The 24,289-nt window shown below is 48.1% G+C and overlaps 1 protein-coding gene and 1 long non-coding RNA gene across 2 annotated transcripts in view; one reads left to right on the top strand and one right to left on the bottom strand.

Annotated features, from left to right (window-relative positions):
- LOC141947149 (uncharacterized) overlaps positions 1-5,164 on the bottom strand; it is a 36,110-nt gene extending 30,946 nt beyond the window's left edge. Inside the window, exon 1 of the long non-coding RNA XR_012630041.1 lies at positions 5,057-5,164. This is a non-coding gene — a long non-coding RNA (uncharacterized LOC141947149). The remainder of the gene's footprint in view (positions 1-5,056) is intronic.
- On the top strand, positions 1,684-22,982 carry KY (kyphoscoliosis peptidase). Its single transcript, XM_074877982.1, has 12 exons — positions 1,684-1,816; positions 2,843-2,905; positions 5,152-5,214; positions 7,286-7,360; positions 7,536-7,577; positions 8,290-8,340; positions 10,359-10,441; positions 10,815-10,923; positions 13,692-13,809; positions 18,989-19,177; positions 19,766-19,956; positions 21,018-22,982. Exons 1-12 carry the CDS (start codon positions 1,684-1,686, stop codon positions 21,917-21,919), a joined length of 2,019 nt encoding a protein of 672 aa, XP_074734083.1. The 3' UTR covers positions 21,920-22,982.
- The last annotated feature ends 1,307 nt before the right edge of the window (positions 22,983-24,289 follow it).

Below are 24,289 nucleotides of genomic sequence, written 5' to 3'. Positions count from 1 at the left end.
CCTCCCTCCTCAGGTTTAACCACCTCTAGCTAGTTCCTCACAGCCAGAGCTGAACCAGGGACCCCTGAACCTAAAGCCGCTCTGGATGCACGAACTGAAGAGGAAAACCACTGCCTGGGCTCCAACAACAAGATTATCCACCCCTGGCATGGGAGTCTTGCTGCGTTGCTGGGGGTTCCACGCAATGGCCCATCTCTGATGCTCCCCTCTTAGCAGGGATGCTGCGGGCACCGTCCAGGGGGTCACGGAGGGTGCAGGACTGTGCAAAGGTGCACCAGCAAAGCTGGATGGAGGAAGGTTCCCCGCAGCCACGTACGCTATTTCTGGATATGCTGAGGAGTTGCTTAGGGCTGGATTTGCAGGCGAGCACGGGGGCGTATCGGCTGTCCGTGCTTTGGAAGGGGCTCAGGAACAGAAAAGGGGCAGGAGATTGGGAGGCAACAGGATTTATATAGAGACGCACGGGGAAAACCCGTGTCTCCGAACACGAGTAACCTGACACCGGGCAGTAGTACCAGCTCCTGCCCGTGGATCCAGGACAACTTCCCCAGCCTGCAGCCAGAGGAACCCAGCGCGCTCACACTCCTGCCTAAAAAGCACTCGCGACACCCACAAAAAGGCACCTTGCCCGTGCCAAGCTCCCGAACCCCCCCCCCTCTCCCAGCCGGTGCCTCCCGTGCCCCCGGAGCCCTTCCGCACGCTGCCGGAGAGCCCTTCGGCCCACAGGTGCTATTGCTCCCCCGGGACCACCGGCCAGGCTGGCGGGGGCTGGCAGCATGGGTGGGACGGGGGCCAAGCAGTAAAATTAGAAAGTGCCTCCCTGCCAGCCACTTCTCCGAGCTGCAGGGACCAGCTGAGCCCAGTCGCTAACCTGCACTGTAACCCTTCTTGTCCCCCATTTTGTAGGCTGGGAGAGTTGCTAGAAAGCCGGGGATTTGCATGGCTTTCCTTTTTGATTAGTGTTCTCCGGCTACCCCGGAGAGCCAGGCTCGCCGGCTGATAGGGGCAGAGGGAGGTTGGGTTTTTTGGCTCCTTTGGGACAGTCTGGCTTGCACCCTGCAATTCCCCGTGCTACTGTCACTTTGCACACTGAGCAGCCCTGCAAAGATTGATCCTCCCCGCCGCAAATGGCTGCCCATACCCAGTTTCTAGCCTCTTTCTTGCCGCCACAGCTGCTGCCCTCCCCTCCTCTCCTCCTGCAGCAGTTATTGTTATTATTTATACTCTTAAGCATCCTTTAAGTTTCTGCTGGGGGAGAGGATTAAAAGAGAAAGCCTTTTAAGGATTTCTGCCAGCACCAGGAAGCCAATACCCCCCAGTGAACAGTGCTGCTGGGGGATTTGAGTGTAGACAAGTGCTTAGAGCAGAAAAGGGCAGAGAGAGGGGAGGGGGAGCCGGGGGCACGCTCTGAAACCAGAACCGCCACCCCCCAACCGAAACGCAGCTCCTTCCTCTGCTTTAGGAAACGGATCCCTCCTGCGATTTCCTTTCAAAGGTGACTTGTAACCTCTTCATTAGGGTCGGCTTTGGCACAGCACTCATGGTGCAGTTGGCAGGGCCAGCCCGCCGGTGCTGTGGCTTGGGGGGGAGCACGCTTGCCTTTCCAAGGGTGGAAAATAAACACGGCAGCTCGCAGCAGCAGCAGCAGATCGGCGGCGGGACCGGCACCCTGGCCATGCTCTGATGGGTACCATGGACTTTAAGACAGATCCCAGTGCAGTAACGATCAATTTGCTGCTTATTGTCCACCCTGAGGAGACAGCGATCAAGCAGAAAGGGCAGAGAGAGGGGCAGACAGAAGGCAGCCGCGGCGCAGGTAACGTCCCGCCCGTGTTGGTGTGAGGGAGGGGAGGGCTGCAGGTGCAGCACCGGCTGCCCGGGAGGCGGTGAACCGAAGCAGTGGCTTTGGAGCAGGGTTTGGGCTTCTCCCCTCCCCTTTCTCCTCTTTTCCTTTGCAGACATGCTGCAACACCCCAAACTTCAAACTATTTTTTGTAGAAACCCAGTGTGCCTTCACTGGTCCTCTTGGTGCAGGAGAGCCCTTGCTCGTGCGGTGTTGCGTGCTGCACGTTGCTCGGCACGCAGCCCTGGGGCATGCAACCCAGGGCGCAGGAGGAGGCAACATACACACGGATACTAATTTGAGGACCGTGTTTACACCTCGCTTTGTCCTGTGGTGGCACTAAGATGCCTCCATGGGCTCTCTCGGCTGTGCGAGGGGAGCAGGGAGAGACCTCAGCAGTTTCACCCCAGACCAGCGCCTACTACAATGGAATACAGGGGCAAAACTGTTTTGTTTGAAGTGTGGCTGGGCTTTGTCTCCAAGGATGACTGCCCCGAGCCATTTATAGCTACAGTTTGGGACAGTCTCCCTGGCCCAGCTCCTATTCTTCATGGGATCTTCCAAAAAGCTAAGGCTGTGCTCTGCAACTGTAAGGGAACCCTCCCTGTAGAAGCAAAAGGAGAAAAAGGGTATCCCTGCCCTAAAACCTTGGGGAAAAGCTAGATTTTCAGAAAACCAGTTCCAGGCTAACAAGGATAGGCAAAGCTAACCCAGAAGTTGTGGTCATGCTTCATCTAACACAACATCCAGCACCTACCCAAATACGAGCAAGCTCTATTGAAGCAACTTAGACCTGGACTATTTCACTTTCTTCCTCCTGGTATTTCATACTCTATGCTGCAACAAATGTTGCAGGTGAGACAGGGAAGGTGGATCCTGATGACACCTGGGTTCAGCTGGAATATGGGTTACATGAAAGGTTTTGGGGTGGTTGGCCCCCAGGCAGTGCCAAAACCTCACTCCAGGACAGCCTGACCATATTTTGGTTATGTTTTATAGGTTTGCAGGACGATGGAAATGGAAACAGCAGATCGCAGCCACCTCAGGGGAGAGACCTTAATGGTATGTCATCTTCTCACTCTACTGATAAACTAACCACAGTACACAAAACCCATTTGCAAGCTTTTAGCACACAGCTGTGCCTCCTGAGCATAAATGAGCTGGAAACAACCCAAACCTTTCCAGCGCATTGGGGGGCTTCAGCAGAGTCACACGGAGGGCCTCAGGCCCCACGCCACACGAAACATCCCCTCCGTGCTCTCCTCTGCCCTGGGGCTGGGATGCACATCGGTGGCACGGCAGAGCCTGTGCACAGCCATCTGCAGGGGATTCTCCTGCAAGCTGCCATGGAGCTCGCTCATATTTCAGGTGCACGGAGCTCTTGCGTTTCACAGCCAGCTGATGGCAGGGGAAATTCAGTGCCCCAAATTGCTCAGGTTGCAGATAGAGCTTCCAGAGACTTCCCCAGCACTCACGGCTTAAGCAAGGTCTGGGGGGTGCAAGAAACCTTTGGGGTTTCAACCCATCTATCCACCAGTCCTTTCTTCATCTCCCCCGTTCAGAGATTGCCGAGTGCAAGGCAGGTGTGGGTGCTATCCAGGAACAAATAGTCTTGAATGTTCCCCTGCCAATTCCTCACCCCTCTGCCCTGAAACAGTTCAAAAGCAACATCTGAAGAGATGACACCTGGCTGCACACAGCCAGGCTGCAGGACTGTGATGCAACAGGACAGAGCAGCTCCTGGGGAAGGGAGTCAGACCATCTGACTTGCTTTCCTGAGTCTAAGCCTAATGTGGTGTCTAGCAGAGAAAGGCAGGGGGCAAAGATAAAACAACAGGTAATTCTCATGGTACCAAAGAGTGGATTCTAGTTATACCAAACAGGAGCTTTGCTTCCACAGGCCAAGCAATAGCAGCATATGAAAGCCACGGCTGTGCCCAGTACGGTGCTTGATAGGAGCCCTGATCCAAGCCCCTCTGAAATCAGTGGTGGCTGGATGGCACTCATAGACTGCGAGCAAGCAATATATCAGGGCAAGATACAACTTTGGGGTTTTTTTTTTTATTTTTTTTATAAATCTTATGGTCTCAGACCCCAGATAACAAAAGCCTCCGCTCCAGGAAGCAGATGAATATTCACACTCTCTCGCTAGTCCATCATACTCAAGAGGGTCTTCAACCAGAGCTGCAGAGCACAAGTCAGAGACTCCATTACGAGTGAGAGGACAGTATCGATCATTTGCCACCCCAAACTAATGGCAGGAGTATTTAGTATGCATGTGGGAAACCTTCCCTTGCAGCTCTTTCTTAGGCACAATTTAAATCCCTGTGAGGATAACTAAGGAATTCAGACGCCAGAGGAGCAGGCAGAGCTTTTGCTCCTCTAGCACCACAGGGGTTAATAAATTCCCCTTTAATCAGCCGTGTTAGCATCTTGATGAAGCCTCTGACACCACCGAGCAGCTGGTGCTGCCGCAATATTTACAAACTGTATTACATAAGCCTCGCCCCAACCCCACGGAGGCAAACGGGCTGCGGCCCCATGCTGCGCCGCAAAAATCTCATCATTCACGGGCCTGATCCTTGTCACAGCCATGAGGTACGAATGGTATCTGGCCTTCAGGATGAGCTGTGAAAACCAGGTTCCTTGCACTGGTCTGTGGTGGCTGGCAGGACGGTGATCCTATGACGCTTTGAAAAAGAGTGAGGGATCACCCTGGCGTCCTGGCCAACATCCACCCCGCCTCCGGCAAGGCTCGAGCATCCGAAGCCGCGCGGGAGCTCGGGCTCAGTGTCGCCTGGCATTTGCTGACCGTCCTGGCTAACTGTCAGCGCAGCCCTGCGAAGCGGATTTATGCTGCCTGCAATCCCCCAGGCACGCCCGGTGCTCCCCACACCTCCCTCTGCCCCAAGGGCCCCGGGGCTAGCTGGCATCGCCGAGACAGTCCGGGGCTCCCAGAGCACAGAGGGGAGAGGTGGAAATTAGGATGAGATGCTCACAACCACCCCAATGCTCCCACTCAGGGACCGCATCGCCTCCAAGCCCCCCGTGCTGCCCTTCCCTCTCTCCCACCTCTCCAAACACCACCCTAAACCCCCCACCCCAAGCAGCAGCGCCCAGTCCAGCCCTTCCCTAGGCTGGAGCATCCCTCTGGAGCGAGGCCAGGTGTCCCTGGACCACGAGCAATTGGGCTTCGAAGCCGTCGTTACTTACTTCGCTGCTGAGCAAAGGCACAGATTGAATCCACCTCCACACCAGGCATCTCCATTCTCTTCAAGGCTCTGAGATGTTTTTCTTTATGCAACCAGGCCAGCGAGTGTCCAGGGAGCCCTGCAAGCAGACACAAGCCATTACTTCGTACTCTAATGAAGGTAAGTAGCATCCCAGGGGATACTGTTTTTTCAGAGCAGGGCTTCAGTGAGCTTCCACTCAAGCTTTTTCTGTAATAAAATAACGTCAGAACACTCCAAAAGAGTAAAAAAGCGCCACCCTGACAATTTTGTGATCTTGAGCACGAAGAAAATCTCCAGGGAGCCTGGAGAATCCTTGTGTCTTTCAGCGTGGATGCATGGAGGTGGGTCCTGGAGCACCTGGGTTCCACCATCCCCCTGATCACCAGGACGTGGCATAATCAGAAAGCATGGTAAGGACATACTCCTGCCTATGTTGGATATTCCAGTGCTGATGGAAGGGTGCAAGGGCTGGAAGAAATAATATTGGCAGAAGTTTAGCTTAAGACACAGCTGGCTGCACAAGTCCTGTCATAGGATAGATCCTTCCAAGGAGCCATCCCTCGTTAGAGCGTGCTGAGCCAGCTGCACCCCAAAACCAAGGACTGGTCTGGCCACAGAGAACAAGGAGAAGAGCAAGTGTTTCCTTATGAAGGATATCTTGATTAGGAATAGTAAAAAAAACAAAAAGTCATAAAAACATCAGTAACCATTTCATACCATTGGTTTTTAAAGTGATGGATGTAGCACTTTGAAAAATTTCTGTGGAATTATGTTTTTTCATTTGTTAAATGCCTTTTAAACTTCCTGGAAGGCAGCATTCCTCGCTGTTAAATTTGTTCCTTGAAAACAAAGAATTTTAATTTATGGGGAAAAACCGAGAAAGTGGAAGTTGGCAAGAAAACCCACAAAAACCCAAAGCTAAAAATAACCCTGAGAAATAAAAAAGGACTCTGGAAAATATAAAAATCTTAAGGAAATCATACCATTTGCACAATACTGTTTCTCCCTTTGAGAAACAACTTCATTTTACCTTCGAATTAACTGACAAAATACACCAGCCAGCTCTAATCTTGACACCCTGATATTTCAATCATCCCAGAATTGCAGTCAAACTCAAGGATTTAAAAGGCTTTTTTTAACAGTTTTCCTGCCTTCTGCTTTGGGAGCTTAAAGGACATCAAACCTTTCTGCGTAATCACAGGAGATATTTAACTTTTTCTAAAGTTAAATGCTGTGGAAAAACTTAGTATTTGATGAAAGCGCAGATTCCTACCTAATTAGCTGGTTCCAAGAGCTGGCTTTCAAGGAAAACCCCAAATGTCACGAGAGTCTTGATAAAATTGTAGGAGGTAGCACATGCGATTGGATGGCAGCCCCGAGGTGTATTAACATCTTGACCTTCAGTCTCCAAAGTAACCTCTGTCTGATCTGACACGGGGAGCCCAGGAGCATGCTGAGGTCCTCCAGGGAACCTCGGTGGTTGCAAAACCTTCTGAAATACTTGCTAAAAAAAAAATGCAGTCTCTTTCTTTTCAGGTAATTCTTATAAGACACTCTCTAACTTTTTTCCTTGTACTTCTCTTTATGAAACTTTAAATCCAAGACCCCCGGGTTTCCCTGTGAGGTTGTTCTGGAGCATCATGGCATGCAGAGCACCAGCCCCACAGCATGCCTGGACCACAGCCGGCTCTGCCAGGACGCTGCCTCTTACAAGCAACAGCCTTTGCCAAAAATTTTAATACGACAAGTCAAACCACTTTCATAGCTCTGAGCCTTTTTCTGTTCGATTCCAAGAAAAATCAATGAAAGAAATTGATTCTCTGCTTACCGTATCTCCATCAAGAGCTATTTAATATGGTGATAAACTTTTTTTTAAGCTGCCACATAATCCTTGCTGAGGACCTCTGCTTTATTTACAATCTGCTTTACCACCTGTTAGGCTATAATGAGCCATCTTTTATTTTTTGAGAATTACAAATCACACTGGAGGTGACCACAGGCTTTCTGACTGTACAGTTTATCTTAAGGGTGCTTTGTTTTGCCCGGAAACCCAAACGCTTTGGTACCTTCACAATTGCCAGAGCTGCTGCTTCTTTTGCTAAAGTTAAAGAGTGGGATTCGGCGATGCCTTGGCAGGCAATCCTGCCCTTCTCCTCCACGCCCTCATTAGTTTTCCCTTTCTCAGGCAGTTTGTCATCATTCCTTGCAGGAACCCAAGTGACGGTGGAGATTCATCCCAAGGATACCACCCCACAACTCTTCAAGAAACTCTCCTTTGGAAAAGGTACAGCCCAGGCTTTAAAACCTGGCAGAGTGGGCCAAGGGTGGGAGGGTGAAGGGGCCACATCCTTCCCTTGGGAAGGGAGGGCAAGAAGCCTGGGAGCTCGAGGAGATGCTGCACCCCTCGAGCCAGGGCAGAGGTTGCGATGATTGCACTAACCATGCCGAGGTTGTTGCAGGTCCCCGGAGGCTGCCCAGCCTGAGAGGTCAGGACAATAAAGGTGAGGCTCTGCTCTACCATGGCGCTTATCTCCAAGATAGCCCTCATCCAGAAGGTCGCTTCCAGGAGGAGACAGGCTCCCTTCTCCCCATGGGGGCTCAAGGCTCTTGAAAGGATGCCAACACAGAGCTCTGCCAACTCTCCCTGCTGGGCAGGTTCTGCTGGCGCCTGCCCGCACCTGGGGCTTGAGGAGCAAATCCTTCTGTTCCTGGGGTGGGGGTCTCCTCCTCCCTTGGCCCTGGGATAAGGTGGGTGGTGACGGTCTGGAGGCCGCAGTGTCCCTCAGAAATCCTCAGCTGCCGCAAAGCTCTCTGCAGGGTTATCATCTAACAGCTCTGGAGATCAGCTCTCCCTTCTTCCACGCCCGGGGAGGTTTGGCCGTGTGGTGTGCAGGGGTTTGATGTCCCCAGCCCTCCAGCTAGAACAGGAGATGCCTGACTGCTGGGGAATGTGGCCTCTGCAGAGCCGCAGGACAGCAGGGAGGGGACACAGAGCACGCTGCGGTCCAGACAGCTTGCTTCATCCCTCTCCCCTCGGCACCTGCACTCTGCAGGGTGTTGACATCCACGTCTGAATGCAGGGGAATGGGCAAAGAAAAGCCTCAATTTCACCTTTTCCCACCCACTCCTGTTCCCCAGAATCACTTATTTCTGTTTGTCTTTTTTCTCCTGCCAACAACTGCTCACCTCACGCTCCCTTCTCCATTTTGCTAGGTTTCCAGAGGACCGAAGCCCCACGGCCGCCAGGAGGAAAAGACCTGCATGGTAACTATCAGCTGTCCCCTCTCCCCATGCCGGTGGCACGGTGTGGGGCACGCTGTGGGGCAGTCCCAGATAGGAAGCCCATCAGTCCTAGAAACAGGGCTTGCCCTACTGTGAGCCTAGACTGAAGTGCACGGATAAGGGATTTAATTTGTATTACCACGAGTAGCGTTCCGCTTCCCAACCCGCTGTTCATCGGGGTGGCAGATGGGAACAGCTTCGGGAATGTCACACCTGCCCGAGACCTTCCCAAGGCTCCACACCCAAGGAAGCTACTCTGCAAACAGGCACGATGCACGCTTCCTAACTGCACAGGGCTACGTGAGTTACTGCAGATCCCACATCTGCGGGGAGCTTTGGCAGCTATAACCTGACAAAGACAAAAACTGATAACCAGTTTTTAAAAAAATATCCCGTTCCCAAAAGGCAAAAAGTAATTTTCAGAGCTGTAGAGAGTGGGAACCTTTAAACGCATAAATCTGCTTTATCTCTCTTTAGGTCAGCATAATAGCCCTTTTCAGGGAAAACTGAGATAAACAAACAAGCCTGTTAAAGAAACAGATGCCGTGTGCCTACACGCTGATTTTGGCAGATCGGCGCCTGCCCAGCACAGGGACGCTCTTGCATCCTGCCTGGCAGGCTGCAGTGTCACTGGGATGTGGGATGCGAGATGCCCCATAGCCCATCCCTGGGGCAGGGGCTTCCAAGAAGAGCAGAGCTCACATTAACAAAACACCTTTGCAGGTCAGGAACAGACCTTCTAGCCACCTCCCCAGTGGGCTGGAGCTGGCAGCAAAGGGGCCAAAGCTCCGTTTTGGGGAGATGGAGAGGGAATAGGTGATGAATACAGATTTCAGAAGCACTGCCGGCCTCTCGGCTAGGATAGGATGCTCTTGGAGCCTCTCGTGCATCCCACTCCCACTGGTACTCGCTGAGCAGGCAGCAGAGGGGTGTCCCGCTTGCTTAGCGAGGGTCATGAAACCAGGCGAAGCCTCTGCGCCCCTACACACCACCCAAGGCAACCCACTGCTGCTCATCACCCCTCTCCAGGCAAGCAGCAGCTCTATGGCACCATTCATTCACCTCTCCCGGCTCTCGGGAGCCACACAACAGCATTTTCACTTTGTGATCTCTTTTAAATCCTTTCTTCTAGAGAAATAACAAGCCTACAGAGATAGCTAGAAGAATCTCTTTAGTCCTGAACGGCTCTGACAGGACATGACAGGGGGAGAGATTGCTGTAGAGCTCAATTCTCCTCTCACCAGCTCAGAAGAAAAGGGAGGGCTGAGCAGACGGCGGTCCAGGGGAGACGTCCATCCGATATGCCTGTACACCGAGCTGCAGCTGCATCACTTGGGTGGCTCACTGATGAGAGAGAACAGTGGCAGCTCATTCAGAGACTGTTGAAAAAAATAAGTTATCCGATTAATTAGGGCAAGTTATTAACCCTTCGTTCACACTGAGTAGAACCAGGAGCCTAGAGCCTGCAGAGATGCAGACAAGAGGGGTAGGCACACCAATTTTAGCCTGACTGCTCCCCATGTTCCATTTTTCATGTGCTTGAATTTGTGCAGAGTTGTAGCCCTTTCCCATGCAAAACAAGCATCGCTTTCAACAAAGCTACTGGAAAAATCCAGCTCTTTAGTGGGTTTTTTAAAAGTCATGGTTTTGACAGGGCTTCCACAGTATAGATTTTCCCTGATACTTCTGCATTATATCTCATGCACCTCCATACAATATTCTGGGATTTTCTATGCTGTTATGCAGCACCAAAGACACAGGGGCACCTCCCGCTCCAGCATTGCCCAAATTATACCAGACTAGACAGGATGGCTCCTGCTTTCCATGCAGCTGGCAGGGACCTTCGGCGAGTGTCCTCACGTCCTCTGCTCCCTAAGCACCCGCTGATGGATGCCTCTGCGGGTCGGGCAGGAGCTCTGCAGTGTCCCCTTGTTCAAGCTTACAGCCAGGAAAAAATACCCCCTCCCTTCCCGAGACAATGACAACTCATTTCTTCCCAGCATATCCATGGGACAAATCCTCTTTGAAATCCATGCCAGTAGATCTGCAGCAATTTGAGAAGCTGGATGCCTACGCATTAAAAGTAAGTCTTGCTTTTGCCTCTGTCCTCCTCCCAGCTCTCCTGCAGGGATGTTCCTTGAAACCAGCACTAACACCAGCTTGGTCTGAGCTATCAGGACAAGTGCCTCAAAATCTCCCAAACAAGTGCAAAAGCATTTCCCTGCAAACATCAGCAACAGAGATCCCACTCTAGGAGAGAAACTATGACCAAAATTACTTGCTTGAAACCTGGAACTACAGCTTTTTATTTCTATTTTTAATGAAGCTTGAGTTAGAGCAGTCTCCTGGCAGGTGGGGTCTCACTAGCTTTAGAAGAACAAGGGAGTGAGGAGGAAGGGAGATCTACCATAGCAATTTCTTCACCATGATCTTGCAATGTTCCTCCTCACAAACAGGTAAACATCACGAACAGTGTAGAGGAACTCGTTAAAGCCCTGCTTAAACAAGCCCGTACTGATCTGGAAAAAGTTCGAGCCATATGGATGTGGATATGCCATCACATAGGTAGGTTGAGATCTTCAGTTGAGAAGATAAGGCTGTTGCTGTCACCCCTGTCACGCTGCCATTGCAGTTTACTACCCATCTTGTGGGTTGGTTTCACATGGTGGGTAGGAGGAAGGCTTTCTGGGTGTATTTATCCAGAAATGTATTCAGAGGTTCTCTCACCATGTCTGTTTCCATAGTCCCTCTCCGAGCACTGCCAGCCCCTACAAGGTTTGTGTGTAAATGATTTCTTTCCACATGATGAATCTGTAACTCCTACCTGATTACTCGAAGGTGTACCCACACAAGTCACTGTCGTCTAAGCTGTTGGAGCATGAAGCCAGCCTGCCAAGCACCAGAGGCTTGGTTGTCACGTTCAGAGCCACCCAGCGCCACCAGAAGTTTCACCCCCAGCACTGTCCTGAACCCCTGCACCCCCCACGCAGCCCTTCCCAGCGTGCTCTGCACATCAGTGCCTTTGCTCTGGGAAGGTCTCGGCATAGTGTAGGTACCACCAGAAAGCATCAAGCTGCCTTGCTCAGCTCGCCGTCATCACAGCTGCTTCTGCAGCCCCTCTGTTGCTCCCTCTTTGGGCAGCAGACCACCCCTTGCAAGCAGCAGCCTGGACAGCCCATCTCAGGTGAGGTGTCCTCTTGCCTCTGACAGTCTCTTGGCTGCTTCACTGCCAGCTTTGCCCCTGTGTTTTGTTGGATACATCCCGTGCTCCAGCTTCTAGCCGGTACCTAACTGCATTCATCCTGTTGACACGTCCATCAGCTGTGTCAGCACAGCACATCAGAGAGGTCAGCTTTCATAAAACATGCTGGCACCTGCGTGATTGCCATTCCTGTCTGTACGTGCACCCTTTCAACCTCCATGAGAACTGCAATCACTCCATTTCCCCTGCCCCTTCCTACCCAACCCGAGCAACACCGAAGTTTCAGAAACAGCCAAGAGGTGGGAAGAGGACAAGAAAGGAGGAGAAGACAGGATTTGTAGCCTCTCCAGCTGGGCACATCAGAGGGGGCAAAAGGCTTCTTGCCACCTCAAGCTCCTTGGTGGGGAGAAACTGGATGTAAAACGTGATTGGATTTTGCACAGCATATGCAGAAATGTTTCTTTCCCATTAACACTTGGGGGTAGAGGGGGAGAATAACAGCTATTCTTTCCCTCATCTCTTGCGCACCCTGACAGGCTCTGGTATAGCTCCATTAGCTGGCTGAACCAGCCAGCTGATGGAGAGCAGAAGAGCAATTTGGGAAGCACTGGCCTAATCTCATGCCCCCTGAGATCAGCAGAGCTTTGCCAGCAACTGCACAGTTCACATAGTCAGGTCAATCCTAAGAAGCTTTAATCTTGCCCTTAAATATGCAGACTGCTGATTTCACTGAATTTCCCGAAACCAAGCATTTGACTCATTCAGTCTTTACACTATTAACTCATTTCTGCCTGCCCCTGCCTGGGCCAGATCCTGCTTGGGACGGCCAGTCTGGTTTGAGTCAGTCCATTTACCTCACACACATCCATGGGATGTCTCTGATCCCTGACAGGTACACTGTGATCTCCTCACAAGATTTTTTTACACCATCTTGGCCCTGGTTCTCCTTCCTTCCTGCAGAGACTGACCCCTATTTACATGCATGGGAAATAAAGATAGCGCTAGGAATTTAAATCAGCTCACAAAAATGCAAGAGCACTGACAATATAAATTCCTTCCTTCTTTGGATTTTAAGTGAAAGCGCTGCTCCCTTCTTCCCACCCAATTCAACGCCCTGCCTGTGATGGACTGCTACCTCCATGCAGCAGTAGCACTAAAAGAAATTATTTTAGCTATCATTTCTAGCATAAATATGGAGCCACGTGCATCCAGCTAGCTCTCCATACCCTCTCAAAGCGCTCTGCAGCCTTGCTGGTGGCCCAACAAACAGCCCGAGGTGCAAAACCCAGCCTTTCCCTGCAGCCCCACGAGCCAACCCTGAGACAGCCGTCAGCTGAGCCCCTTGGATAAAAGACAAGCAGTTGCAGCATTTCATCAAAGCACAAATACAGTGTGTTGCCAGCCTTTTTTCCCCTCTTCCACAGTATTAAAGGGAGGATGAATCAGCTGATGCAGCATTCCTTAGAGCTTTGACAGAAAAACATGTTCGCGTTTTAAGAAAGAGGTTATGGACGTGACCAAGGTTGGTTGGTATTGAATTAACCTTCCCAGACCAGTTCCTCAAGCTCTGTCTAAAGGAACCTTGCTGTGCCGCTTTTCTGCACTCATTCAAACAAATTAAGATTTCCTGTGTTTTCAGGTATTAATATGACTCACTTGCAACAAATCATTTCAGGTATTTCCTAGCAAGCTACTTTCCAGGTATTTTTAATACAAATTGCTTGTAAAGAGTGCAGAAAACTCAGTGGTTTCCTTTGACAGTAACATGAGTCCGACTTGTTCAAGCGCAGAGCGCTCTGCTTTTTACTGGGCACTCATGAGATTGTAGATCCCCCTGCACAAGGGCAGCCCCTGGGGAGGCCCACTTCCTCTAAAAAAAGCAGTTTTCCTTCTATTTGGATTCAACTGCTGAATCCCAGCCCAGGCTTAGAACAAATGGTGATGAGAGACAGACCTCGTCCCTCTCCCCTCACCAGCCGTCCACAACATTCTCGTGCAGCACACGCCACGGCTTGTTTCCATTTGCTTGTGCTCACAGAGATGAAAAGCAATCCAAGCATTGCTCCTGCTGCCCGTCGATCCCATTGCCTCAGGCTTTTGGATGAACTTTTGTCTGTGTTCCTTCCCGCAGAATACGACGTCGTGGGCTACCATAACAAAAGCCAGCTGTCGAGCAAACCCATAGATGTGCTTCAGACGGGGAAGAGCATTTGTGAGGGATACGCTGGGCTCTTTGAACAAATGTGCAGGTAAATTAAGTTCAGAAACATTCAGTGCCAGGGAGAGTTAACATTCATTGTCATCTCTGTGCCTATTCTGTCTGCCTTTGCATTGACTGATGTGACTTTAAGCAGGACGTGGAACTTCAGCTTTCAAACCATGCTGTGGAAAACCAGCAAGTCCTAGAAAGGTCAATTTTGCTTCCTCCTCCACCCCCTCCACCCCCCCCCCCCCTCCCCAGCATAATTTACTTTGTGCCATCTGCTGAGCTTCGCATTGCATTAACATAATGGCAGATGAAAACACTGAGCTAATTTGGTTAGAAGAAGCTAGGTTCTCCCTTTGAGTATCTGTATGTGAAGGTTAAAAGCATGGCAAGACTTAAACAAGGAGGAGTGTTGCCTCCAACATGCTCCCATGCAAGAGGTAGGCCCAGTCCCAGAAGGAACTTTCCCAAAACCTTCTGGAGATGCCCTCTCCCCCCCACTACAGAAGCACCACAGGGACACTGCCTCACGCTTACTGCACCATTGTCTGTGGTCAATCTCAAGGTGCACCACCACTGAGGCCAGGACTGCGATTCCCATTTTATAGCTACATCAGCATTTAATTACTAAAATCCACCATTCTCCTACCTACAAAACCTTGGTGACCTCACTGGGGATTAGCTGCATAAACAAGTTTGGGACCAGCCTTATGCAGAAGGGCTGTCCAAGAGGAGACAACTGGACCTGACGACTCAGGGACATGAGATTGGAAGGGGCTTCCTAATGCCAGAAAGCAACGGTGTACTTTCGTAAGAGCATGGGCTTGTAAGGTGGCTCTCCCAGGGAGCACCTTCTCAGCAGAGCAGCTTCCATTCACAAGATAGCTTTGGAAAAAATTAAAGACCCGTTATTAGTTGGCATATGTAAGTAACAATTTGGCTTTCCACACCATCCAAAAAGATTTGGGAAGGTTTTCACCATGAAACAAACAAAATCTACAGGGAAAAGGACAGATTTAAAAAAAAAAAAAAAAAAAAAAACAACGTGCCAGATGCTAAAGTGGTGAATGCTTCCAACCAATAACATCTCCCACAATATTGGATCTTGCTTTCTAAAGAATACGATAAAGAAATAGGATGAAGTACGAGTTTATAACTGCATCTTATGGGACAGTTATTAGCGGTTAGAAGTGGGGGAAATTTGCATCTGTTCATTAAAAAGCATATGTTTAGTTCATTTAAAAGATTAATCTTTCCAAGGATATCTTTTACTATTTAAAGGCTCTGTTGATTTACTCTTAATTCCTCAGTTCCAGGTTGATTATTCATTTTGTGATTTGGGAAACCTCCCAGTCATCTAGCCTATTGCTTTTGTCAAATATTAGCTAAATGTTTAGCTCCTTTCCTAAGAAACTATAACCAAAGACAACACCCCTTTCTTGCAAAGGGATCTCCTCATCCCTTCTTCTTGTGCACTATTCAAGTCTTATGCTGAGTTTAAGCATAAAGGCAAGAGGCAAAGAGCAGTCTTCTTATATAAAGGTTTTTCAGAGCCAAGTTTTGGGGAAAAAAAAAGGTCTTTTAGCATGCCTTTTTTTCCTAGCTCTTGTTGAGGCAACTTTAATACACAACCCAATTTGCCAGTCACCAGGAGTCCCCCCAAAGGTCCTGCTGAAGTCAACGGCTGACACTGATTGAGTCCTACTTGTGTCAGTGCCAACAGACAGAAGAGTTCCTGTTGCAGACACAACACTGTCACCTCCGACCACAGCCTTGGCAGTCAGACTTCTTCCCATTAGCTGAAATTCCTGTCACGGAGGAAAGGTGGGCACGGATAGTGGGAAGCTGGCCACAAAACGTCAGTTTCCAAATATCAGGCGTGATAGTGATGAACATGAACAGAGGCTTCTGACCAATATGTTAACAGCATTTATCAAGAATTGGCTTCTCAGCTGCCAACCAAACTCAAGGAAGTTGCATGGCTGAGTGAATCAGGGAGTGTAAATTCATGAATTCAATTTAGGCCAAAACCTAGCAGTCTAGACGTAGGGAGAAACTCACTTACTAGAATTAATGATGAAGGCAAAACAATTATTTGCACTTGAGAGGTTTCAGCACCACCTTTGGGAGCAAAGCTGACCACACTCCTGACAGTGGATCTGGTCACTTCACAGAATCACAGAATCATCTCGGTTGGAAAAGACCTTGAAGATCATCTAGTCCAACCATTAGCCTAACATTGACAGATCCCAACTACACCAGATCCCTCAGCGCTATGTTGACCCTACTCTTAAACACCTCCAGCGATGGGGACTCCACCACCCCCCTGGGCAGCCCATTCCAACACCTAACAACCCGTTCTGGAAAGAAATACTTCCTAATATCTAGTCTAAACCGTCCCTGGCACAACTTGAGGCCATTACCTCTTGTCCTATCACTTATTACTTCGATGCCCCTTATTCATAATTAGTCTGCAGATAATCCAGGTTTCACATCCTCTTGCTTTCCTTGTGTTCTACAATCAGTAGCTTTCCTTCTTTTCAGGCACAGGAGTGTACACCTACCTACCACAAGTATAAACCATTCTGTCTCCCTCTAGAGAAGCCAGATTTGCTCCTTTTTTACATTAAATCATCAAAGTCAATCTGAAATCAAAGGGAAGAAGGTGCCATTGAATTCCAGTGACAGCTGTAGCAAGATCCAGATTTTTTCCTACTCTTTTTGAAGCAGAAAAGCAACTTAGTTTTTAACCTCCTTGCTGCACCAAGCAGATATCGGCAACAACTGTTTCTCAATTCACTTCTTCCAGTCCACCTCGTATTTCGGTCATCTTCTACCATCACATGGCCCCTTCAAGCATTTCTGGAGATCTTCTCAATCTTCTCTCTGCCTGGTTAATTTATCTGTATGAAGTCATTTACACCAGAACAGAAACATGATCGCTCTTCACCAATACAGGATTGCTCTTTTACAGGATGTTTTATCCTGGTTTTCTGTCTCCCCATTATTAGAGAGACCACTGTTTAAATGCTCTGACCTTTCTTTTGGGCATTTTGAACACATCCAAGCACAAACTCTTCTTGGTGCTTTGCTAATGTTCACTGTAAGTGAGAGCACAGAGGACTAAGGGCAGAGCTTGTCCCTTAATGTTCTCTCTGATTATCCCAGCTCACAAGAATGTCTAGAGAAGCCTAGAAGGATTAGACATCAATCCCCATGAAATTAGTGGGAATTTGGTACTTAGCTGCTGTTAGTCCCCTTTGAAACTCCCAGGATCAAGTCTTCCTTAAAGTTCCCAGGCCAGCTCCTAGTCTCAGTTACATCATGTAAATCCAAGCTCTCACCAGTCTTGTCAGTGGAGTTGCTCCAGATTTACTGCCCAGCTCCACATTAGAATTTGGCTCACAGGCGACTGCGGGCTGGCAAAGACTTTACAGACCACCTGCGACACCAGGTTTCTCAATGGCATTCCTTCCAGGCTTGCCACGTTCGTTTTGAATACCTCGTGTGACAGGCAATGCCTCACTATTGCTGCGTAGCAGCCCATGCTAAACGAGGCTGGCTTACATGCTCCTCCTCTTCTTTCTGGCCACCTTTAGCAGGGATGGGGTACTGCCACGTTCCTCCTCTCCATATAACATGGTCTTCTCTCTGCAGGCTACCCAATGTGAGCTCCCAGCTGGCTCTCAATCAGGTCTTTGCAGTTGTTTTTGATACTCTTTCTTAAAGAAATTCTTTAAATTCTTTAAATTCTTAAAGAATTTAAGAAAGAACATAAGAATTTAATTTGATACTCTTAAAGAAAGAATATCAAACAACCAACACAAAGACATCCAGGTTTGAGCTTAGTAAGCCTGTATGAGAAGCTGAAGCGTCCATCTTCCCTTTAAACCAGTATCATCTCTGTGAAAAAAAGCAGTCCTCCCTATGAGCACTGCTGCACTGCCAATTACCAGCCTGTATCCGTTATCAGACCTTGACTTCTTAACAACCATGCTGATTATTTTCCCCATAAATATCACTTTTCTTCTGAGTTAAACCCACATTATGCAGACAATCTTGCTCTTGAAGCATGCAGTTTATTACTTAAGGTAGTTGTTCCATTTAACGTACTTTTCAATGAAGAAGAAAAATGTCAATACCATCCCACACAAAAGACAATCCTCTAAGTGAAGCAATTTTAGATTAATGCTAAAATAAGATGCCAATGTTAGAACCCATTGCTATCAACAGCAGAGAGCTTATTAACACAGTGCTTATTTAAATCTTATTTACACATCAACACAGGTATTCATTACTTTTTTTAAAAACAGACTATTTAATCATTTGTACCCTGGGCAAGCACAAGCTCACTCTTCAAGAAAACTAAATCAGCATCCACAATCCCATGAGGTCTAAGATATCTTATTTGGTGTCAAACACCAGGCCTACCATCACTGAGAGAACACAAGCATGAACAGAGGCACTTTTAATTTATAATTACATGGGCTAATTGTGGACAGCATCAAAGGTATTCCACTGAGTAACAAGACAGAGAGCAATTAAGAACACCTCATCTTTGTCATCCTCCTCTAGCAACACTGAATCGGTGGTGCATCAAACAAAATGAGAGGGAATACGTAAAAACTGGAAGAGAAAAGCTCCTTCCTCCAGTGGGACGTTCCCTCCAAGTCCCTGTGCAAAGCCTACAAGTCAAAAGGGCCCCTGCACACCACCTTGGTTACTCTCGCATGCCCACCCCATATGAAACCATTCACTAGCACAGCCCAGAAAAACACAGTCTCTACATAATGTCAGTGGTCAAAGGGGAGAACCTGCCTGTCTCTCAATGTGCTGACAGGCTGGTACAGGAAGGCAGTTAGAAGAAAGCTGTACAGAGTGCAGAGATCCCCCATCAAGAAAAATACAGTGCCCCGGCTAACAACAAGTTTTCCAAAGAATTAAAAAGTGCAATAACCTAGGCATTTAGCACTGCAGCCTGTCACCAGGGTCAGAAGTTGGAGTTTTCAAAGAGAAGTGCACTTGCACACTTCGACACTTAAAACCCCTACCTCCCCTGGGACTCAGCTGCAAGGAGGCAACCTGAGGAACTGATGGAGCTGATCTACTCGATTACAGGACTGAAATTCTGCAGACTTTGCTCCTCCTTTTGTCCTTCCACAAAACTACGCTGACAGGTTTAAACCAGAAGTCTCCTGCCGCACCTTATTGTTTCCTTTTAGCATTGCAGGAATCCAGTGCATGAAGCTATCGGGATACTCTAAGGGGTACGGGTACAAGATGGGACAGACCTTTACAGGGGACTCTGACCATGCCTGGAACGCTGTCTACCTTGATGGAAGGTGGCATTTACTCGATAGCACCTGGGGAAGTGGTGCTGTTGATGATTCTTTCACCAAGTTCACCTTCAGGTAAAGAGCCATCCTCTATGTTAATCCATAAACCTACCAGAAAGGCAGAAGGAAAGCTGATGGGTTTGGCACACCAAACAGTGACAAATTTTAGGTCTCACAGCAAGACCCAAAGCCCTGAGCAAGGTATCTGGGCTGCCTATACAGGGGATGGAGCACGTACCTGTAGAAAGACAGCGGCCCTGAGCAGCAAGCCACGTAACTACTAAAAGTGAACTTGTTTTGCTTATCACATCTTCAGCTTATGCAATACTATGTGGCACTTGATTCATAGCTTTCAGCTGCCTGAGAGAGGGTGCTTCCACACTTTCAAACAAGCAGAGCCTCCCTCTTTCTTCAGGAGCCCGTGGTTGCAGGCGTAGTGTAAATACCCTGGTTTTATCCAAAAGCTCAGCATGTGCCCTGGAAATGGAAGACCAAAGCTCAGGTTCCTTCTCTGCCTGGAGAATTTCAAACCCACCAACCTCAGTTTCTCAGCAGTCCAAAACATTCTGACTTTCTCCTGCTGAAACCACCATCACTGTGCAGGGGAAGAATTAGCTATTTATAATTACTCATTTTCCTTTAATCTCTTCCTTCTTCTTCCAGGTACAATGAGTTTTATTTTCTGACTCACCCAGCTCTGTTCATTAACAATCACTTCCCAGATAACAGTAATTGGCAGCTTCTTAAACCAACCTTGTCGCTGAAAGATTTTGAGAACAACATGCTGCACAACAGTAATTTTTACATGTTGGGCCTGCTGACTGCACACCCGGAGACAGCTGTCATCCAAACAGGTAACACCCTGCGGAGGGGAAGCTGCGGAGCATCCTTCCTTATGCAGCCCGGCATCTACCACACACTGTCATGTGTGTAGGGAATTACATTTCCAGCTTGGTTCTGGCAAGCAGAGTGCACTCAAAGCTCTTGGGGCAGGGGAGGGTCTTTTTTCTTTTTTTTCTGTTTTTGTTCAAGCTGTGGAGAATTGCAGTAGCCCCTGTGTCTAAAAGAAAACCTCAGTCAGCAGCTGAAGATGAGTTACTCTATCAGCCAGCATCAGTGGTGCAAAATTAGAAGTACTGCTATTATATACGAGCAACCCTGGCTTGAAAAGGAGATTAGAACCTTTTACGATGTCCTGAAAGTTTGAATTACTGAACAATGCATAAACAGGCATTTCTTTATGCAATACTGAGCACACTGAGTAAGTCCAGCAGCTCTTTTGAACATAAAACTATTCAGGTAACACCACTGAACTACAGGACCCACATTTAAGATCACCTTCCTCGGATTTTAAAAGAGCTGCAGGAATTTAACTAGGTAGCTAATTTATGAATGCTAAGAACACACAGTTAAACTTAAAGGCAACAATATTTTAGGACTTAATGTCATCTTCAAGCTGTTTGGGAACAGGCTCATAGGGAGGTAGATTACCTCATATCTACATACTGGAGGGTTCCTGCACTTTTCTCTGAAGCTTCTCGGAACAGCTACTGGACTAGCAATCAGGTCTAATCACGTCTAATTAAGCCCTTCTCGAGCACATGGGCTGACGGTGCTGTCAGTTATATTTCACACAGGCTTTCCTATTCTATAGGACCACAGCTCCATTTCAGTGCATATCAAAACAGGATAAATGCACATCTCCAGAACAAAGGCCACTCTTCACTTCATTCTTTTTGAGGGACACTGGTTTAAGCAGACAGCTGACAAGCTATGACCTGTCAATTGCAGCTCTTTATTTTACTATTACAGAAGCAGCAATTTATTGGGACAGATTAGGCTTCCCAGAACAGGGTGTACATGCAAAACATGTACTGAAACTCCTATGCAGTTTCTTTTCTTTTGTATTTCATAGTAAATGGAAAAGCCTCTGTGTCAGTGGATTGCCGTTCTGCCACATTATTTACATTTAAGCTGAAGGGAACAGATGAACACGGTTTAATGACTTTGAAAAAACATGGAATGAAGCTGGATATCTACCCACAGAAGACAGGGAGTCACAAGCTGCAGATCTTTGCCAAGCCCTCTAAAGCCTCGGAAGATGTCTACAACTGCGTGTTAGAATATGTCGTAGAGTGCAAGTCTGTGGACAAGGCCATGCGTTTCCCAAAGGACCTGCATCAGCCTGTTGGACCAAGCTGGTTCACAGAGCGGCAAGGGTTCCTGAGGCCGTCACACCCCGACCCTGTCATTCACACCAACGACGGGCGATGCTCTGTCACCTTCACCCTGGGCAAAGACATCAGCGTCTTGGCCTCGCTGCACTCCGATAACAGCAGCCTGACGGAGGATATGAGAAGGAGGCACATCATGCAGATCCATCGCAGGAACCAAATCGAGTTGAAGATCCATCTCCCCCACACGGGGAACTTTGTTCTGAAAATCTATGCCAAGAAGAAGTCAGATCCTGGCAATTACGACTACATCTTCAACTACCTCATCACTTGCCTGAACACTGAAGTCAAGTGGCCAGCTTTCCCTCAGAGTTACAGCAAGTGGGTGGAAGACTACGAAATACTGGAGCCCCTCTCTGGTTTGCTGCCGGCGAATCGCAACGTTCAGTTTAAACTCAAAATGCACGGGGTAGCAAAGGTGCTAGTGCAAGCTGAGAACACTTACCCTCTCACCCAGAGCAGAGACCACTGGGAGGGAACCTGCAACACTTCGGGATGCAGAGAGGTGTTTGTGATGGTGCATGAGAACGCCAACCACAGCTTTTACTCACATGTCCTGAAATACGAAGTTGAGACCCAGTAGCACCCCCTCCCTGTTCTTTCACTCGCCTGCATGAACCAACCTTTCCAGCGTGCCCAAAACCAATACAGCTTTAGGAGATCGCTCATTCTCTCGATCAAATCTGTTCTTTCAACGAATGCAGGACAACACTTGCAGGCATTTGCAAGACCACGGGCTCAAAGAAGTTCAAAGAAGCAGAAAATCCTGTTAAGGGAGCAGCAGTGGAAGAAATTAAAGAGAAACCTCACCTAGGCTTCAGTAATACTGTCCAGACAAACATTTTGAAGAAAACGACTGACTGTCTGGCCATAGGTCATCCTGTGCCAGCAGCGATTGCTGGTTCCCAAGTTATGGACCATAAGAAAAGTCTTACAATGGCTACTCCAAGAAGAATCCACCTAGTTATGGGGCAGGATAAAGAAAGTACACCCTGGTTTTGAGCAGCAATATTGGACACGAGGAACTTCAGGATATTTAAACCGAGTTTCTGTATATCTTTAGTCAAGTTGCAAAATACATCCCAGGAGAGAGAAGTGTTAGGAAGAAGATACAACATGAAGTTTTCTTGTGCACTTCATTGTCTTACAAATTTAAGTGATACTGCGAAATTACTTTTTACACTGACTCTTAAATACAATAAACAAAATCGTTTTTACCTTTTTATATTAGAGTATTTGAATTGTAATCACTTTTTCTGCAATACTAACGCTATAATCATATCTCAAGCATATAGGTGTTTTCATAAATAAAACTACAGTAAAATGAAGAATAAAATTCTCAAAAATCACTCCTTACTCCAACTTGTCTATGCAATACTGCAACTAAAAAACTTAAGAGGTTATGTGGCATAGCAGGCTGAGTGACATTATTATCATGTAAAAAACTATTTGGTGCTGTGCTCTTGGAAAACCCCTACATGCACAAGGCAAAGGTGGTCTTCTAGTGAATCTCACCACAAATACATGTCATAAGATCAAGCAATGTCTTCATAAATGGTTCAGATGTATGTAAGTGTTAGCGTGACCTAAGAGGCATTATGTTTGAGCTTGAATTTAAAATAAACCTGTTATGTTTTTGCATCCTGTTTCATTGACCAAACAATACAAATTCCTCTTCACAAAGCTACTGTGTTTTCCACACAAAATACGTGGGTTATTCCTACAGTCCCCTCCTCCTCAGCAGCTGGGTGGCAGAAGTTATTCAGGATAGCGAAGGGCTGCCCATCTACAGCAGGCTCACTGCCTCCAACCCCTCCGACATTACTCCCTCTACCCCAGCAGGCAGGTTTGAGCCCCCATTTTAAGCATTCTGAGCGAGTGCACAGGGTACCTGGAGCTGTATTCAAGCAGCAGAACTCTCAGTAGGATGCAGGCTACCGCAGACACGAGTTGCAAGCACAAACACAATGTATAAGCTAACACAGGTTAAGATGCCAGGAGTACAGAAATGCTTTGGGGTCTTTTTGTGCTTGGAGACGAGGAGGCTCCATACATGACGTAAAAGTAGGTTTTCAGTCCTCCCCCAAACAGCTACGTGTCTTTGCCCTCAAAAACTGGCAGCAGCAGCTCCTCCCTGCAGGAACACTAACAAGCCTTGTAGCCCAGCAGGCACCCGCTCCCTGGACAGCAACACATCCTGAACAGCACAGATGCAAGAAAGACTCGGCGATTTTTTGATTGGCTAGGGCCTTGAAGGCTAAAGCAAGCCTTGCCTGTAAGCACAGACAGCCCTGGTTTATTTTGGTGCCTAGCAGAAGAATTCTTGTTTAATTACATCCCATTTTTCAGATCAAAGAAGGCATTTCAGTAGCTTTCATTTTACAGGTCAAGCTGATCCAGTCAAATATGTCACTTCTTACAATGGGAGGATAAGGAGGCACCCCAGAGAGCTTAGGAACTAAAGAAAACTACTTTTTCCACATAACAGGGTCAAGGATACCAAGCTACATACACCCTTCATGCAACCCAACACTCGGTGTTCACTTACACATGTACAAACAGGCCCAACTAGTGGGCAGCCATGTTAAAGCCTCTCCGCAGGGCATGAACATGGTCCCTGCTCCTCATCTCAAAGACTCCCTCTCACAAGGTCTCTCTCTAACCCCACATGCTCTGTTTCTGTCTCAAAATGGCAAGGGGAAAAAAAAAAATTATCCCAAGGGTATAGAGAGGACAGTTTATACACTATTGCCCCCTGCCTAGCAAGATCTCAGGGAATATCCTCTCCTGGCCCTACACAACACTGTAAAACACAGGCACCTGCAATTATACACATGTATACAGGCACAGACTCACATAACCCCTCAAAGTAAAGAGTGACCCAAAGCACTGTCACGCCCACTGAAGAACATCTGTAGCACACAAAGACAGAGCCTGCAACAGCTTCCCACTT

Source organism: Strix uralensis, chromosome 9 (assembly GCF_047716275.1).
Source record: "Strix uralensis isolate ZFMK-TIS-50842 chromosome 9, bStrUra1, whole genome shotgun sequence".
Taxonomy (NCBI): Eukaryota; Metazoa; Chordata; class Aves; order Strigiformes; family Strigidae; genus Strix; species Strix uralensis.
Note: the sequence above shows the minus strand (reverse complement) of the source record. Positions and strands in the feature narration are given on the sequence as shown.

Bases quoted from the DNA above. Each gene is read 5' to 3' on its own strand.
- KY (XM_074877982.1), top strand. From the start codon at position 1,684: ATGGGTACCATGGACTTTAAGACAGATCCCAGTGCAGTAACGATCAAT. The intron at 5,215-7,285 runs GTAAGTAGCATC...CATTCCTTGCAG, and splicing joins TACTTCGTACTCTAATGAAG to GAACCCAAGTGACGGTGGAG. The intron at 8,341-10,358 runs GTAACTATCAGC...ATTTCTTCCCAG, and splicing joins AGGAGGAAAAGACCTGCATG to CATATCCATGGGACAAATCC.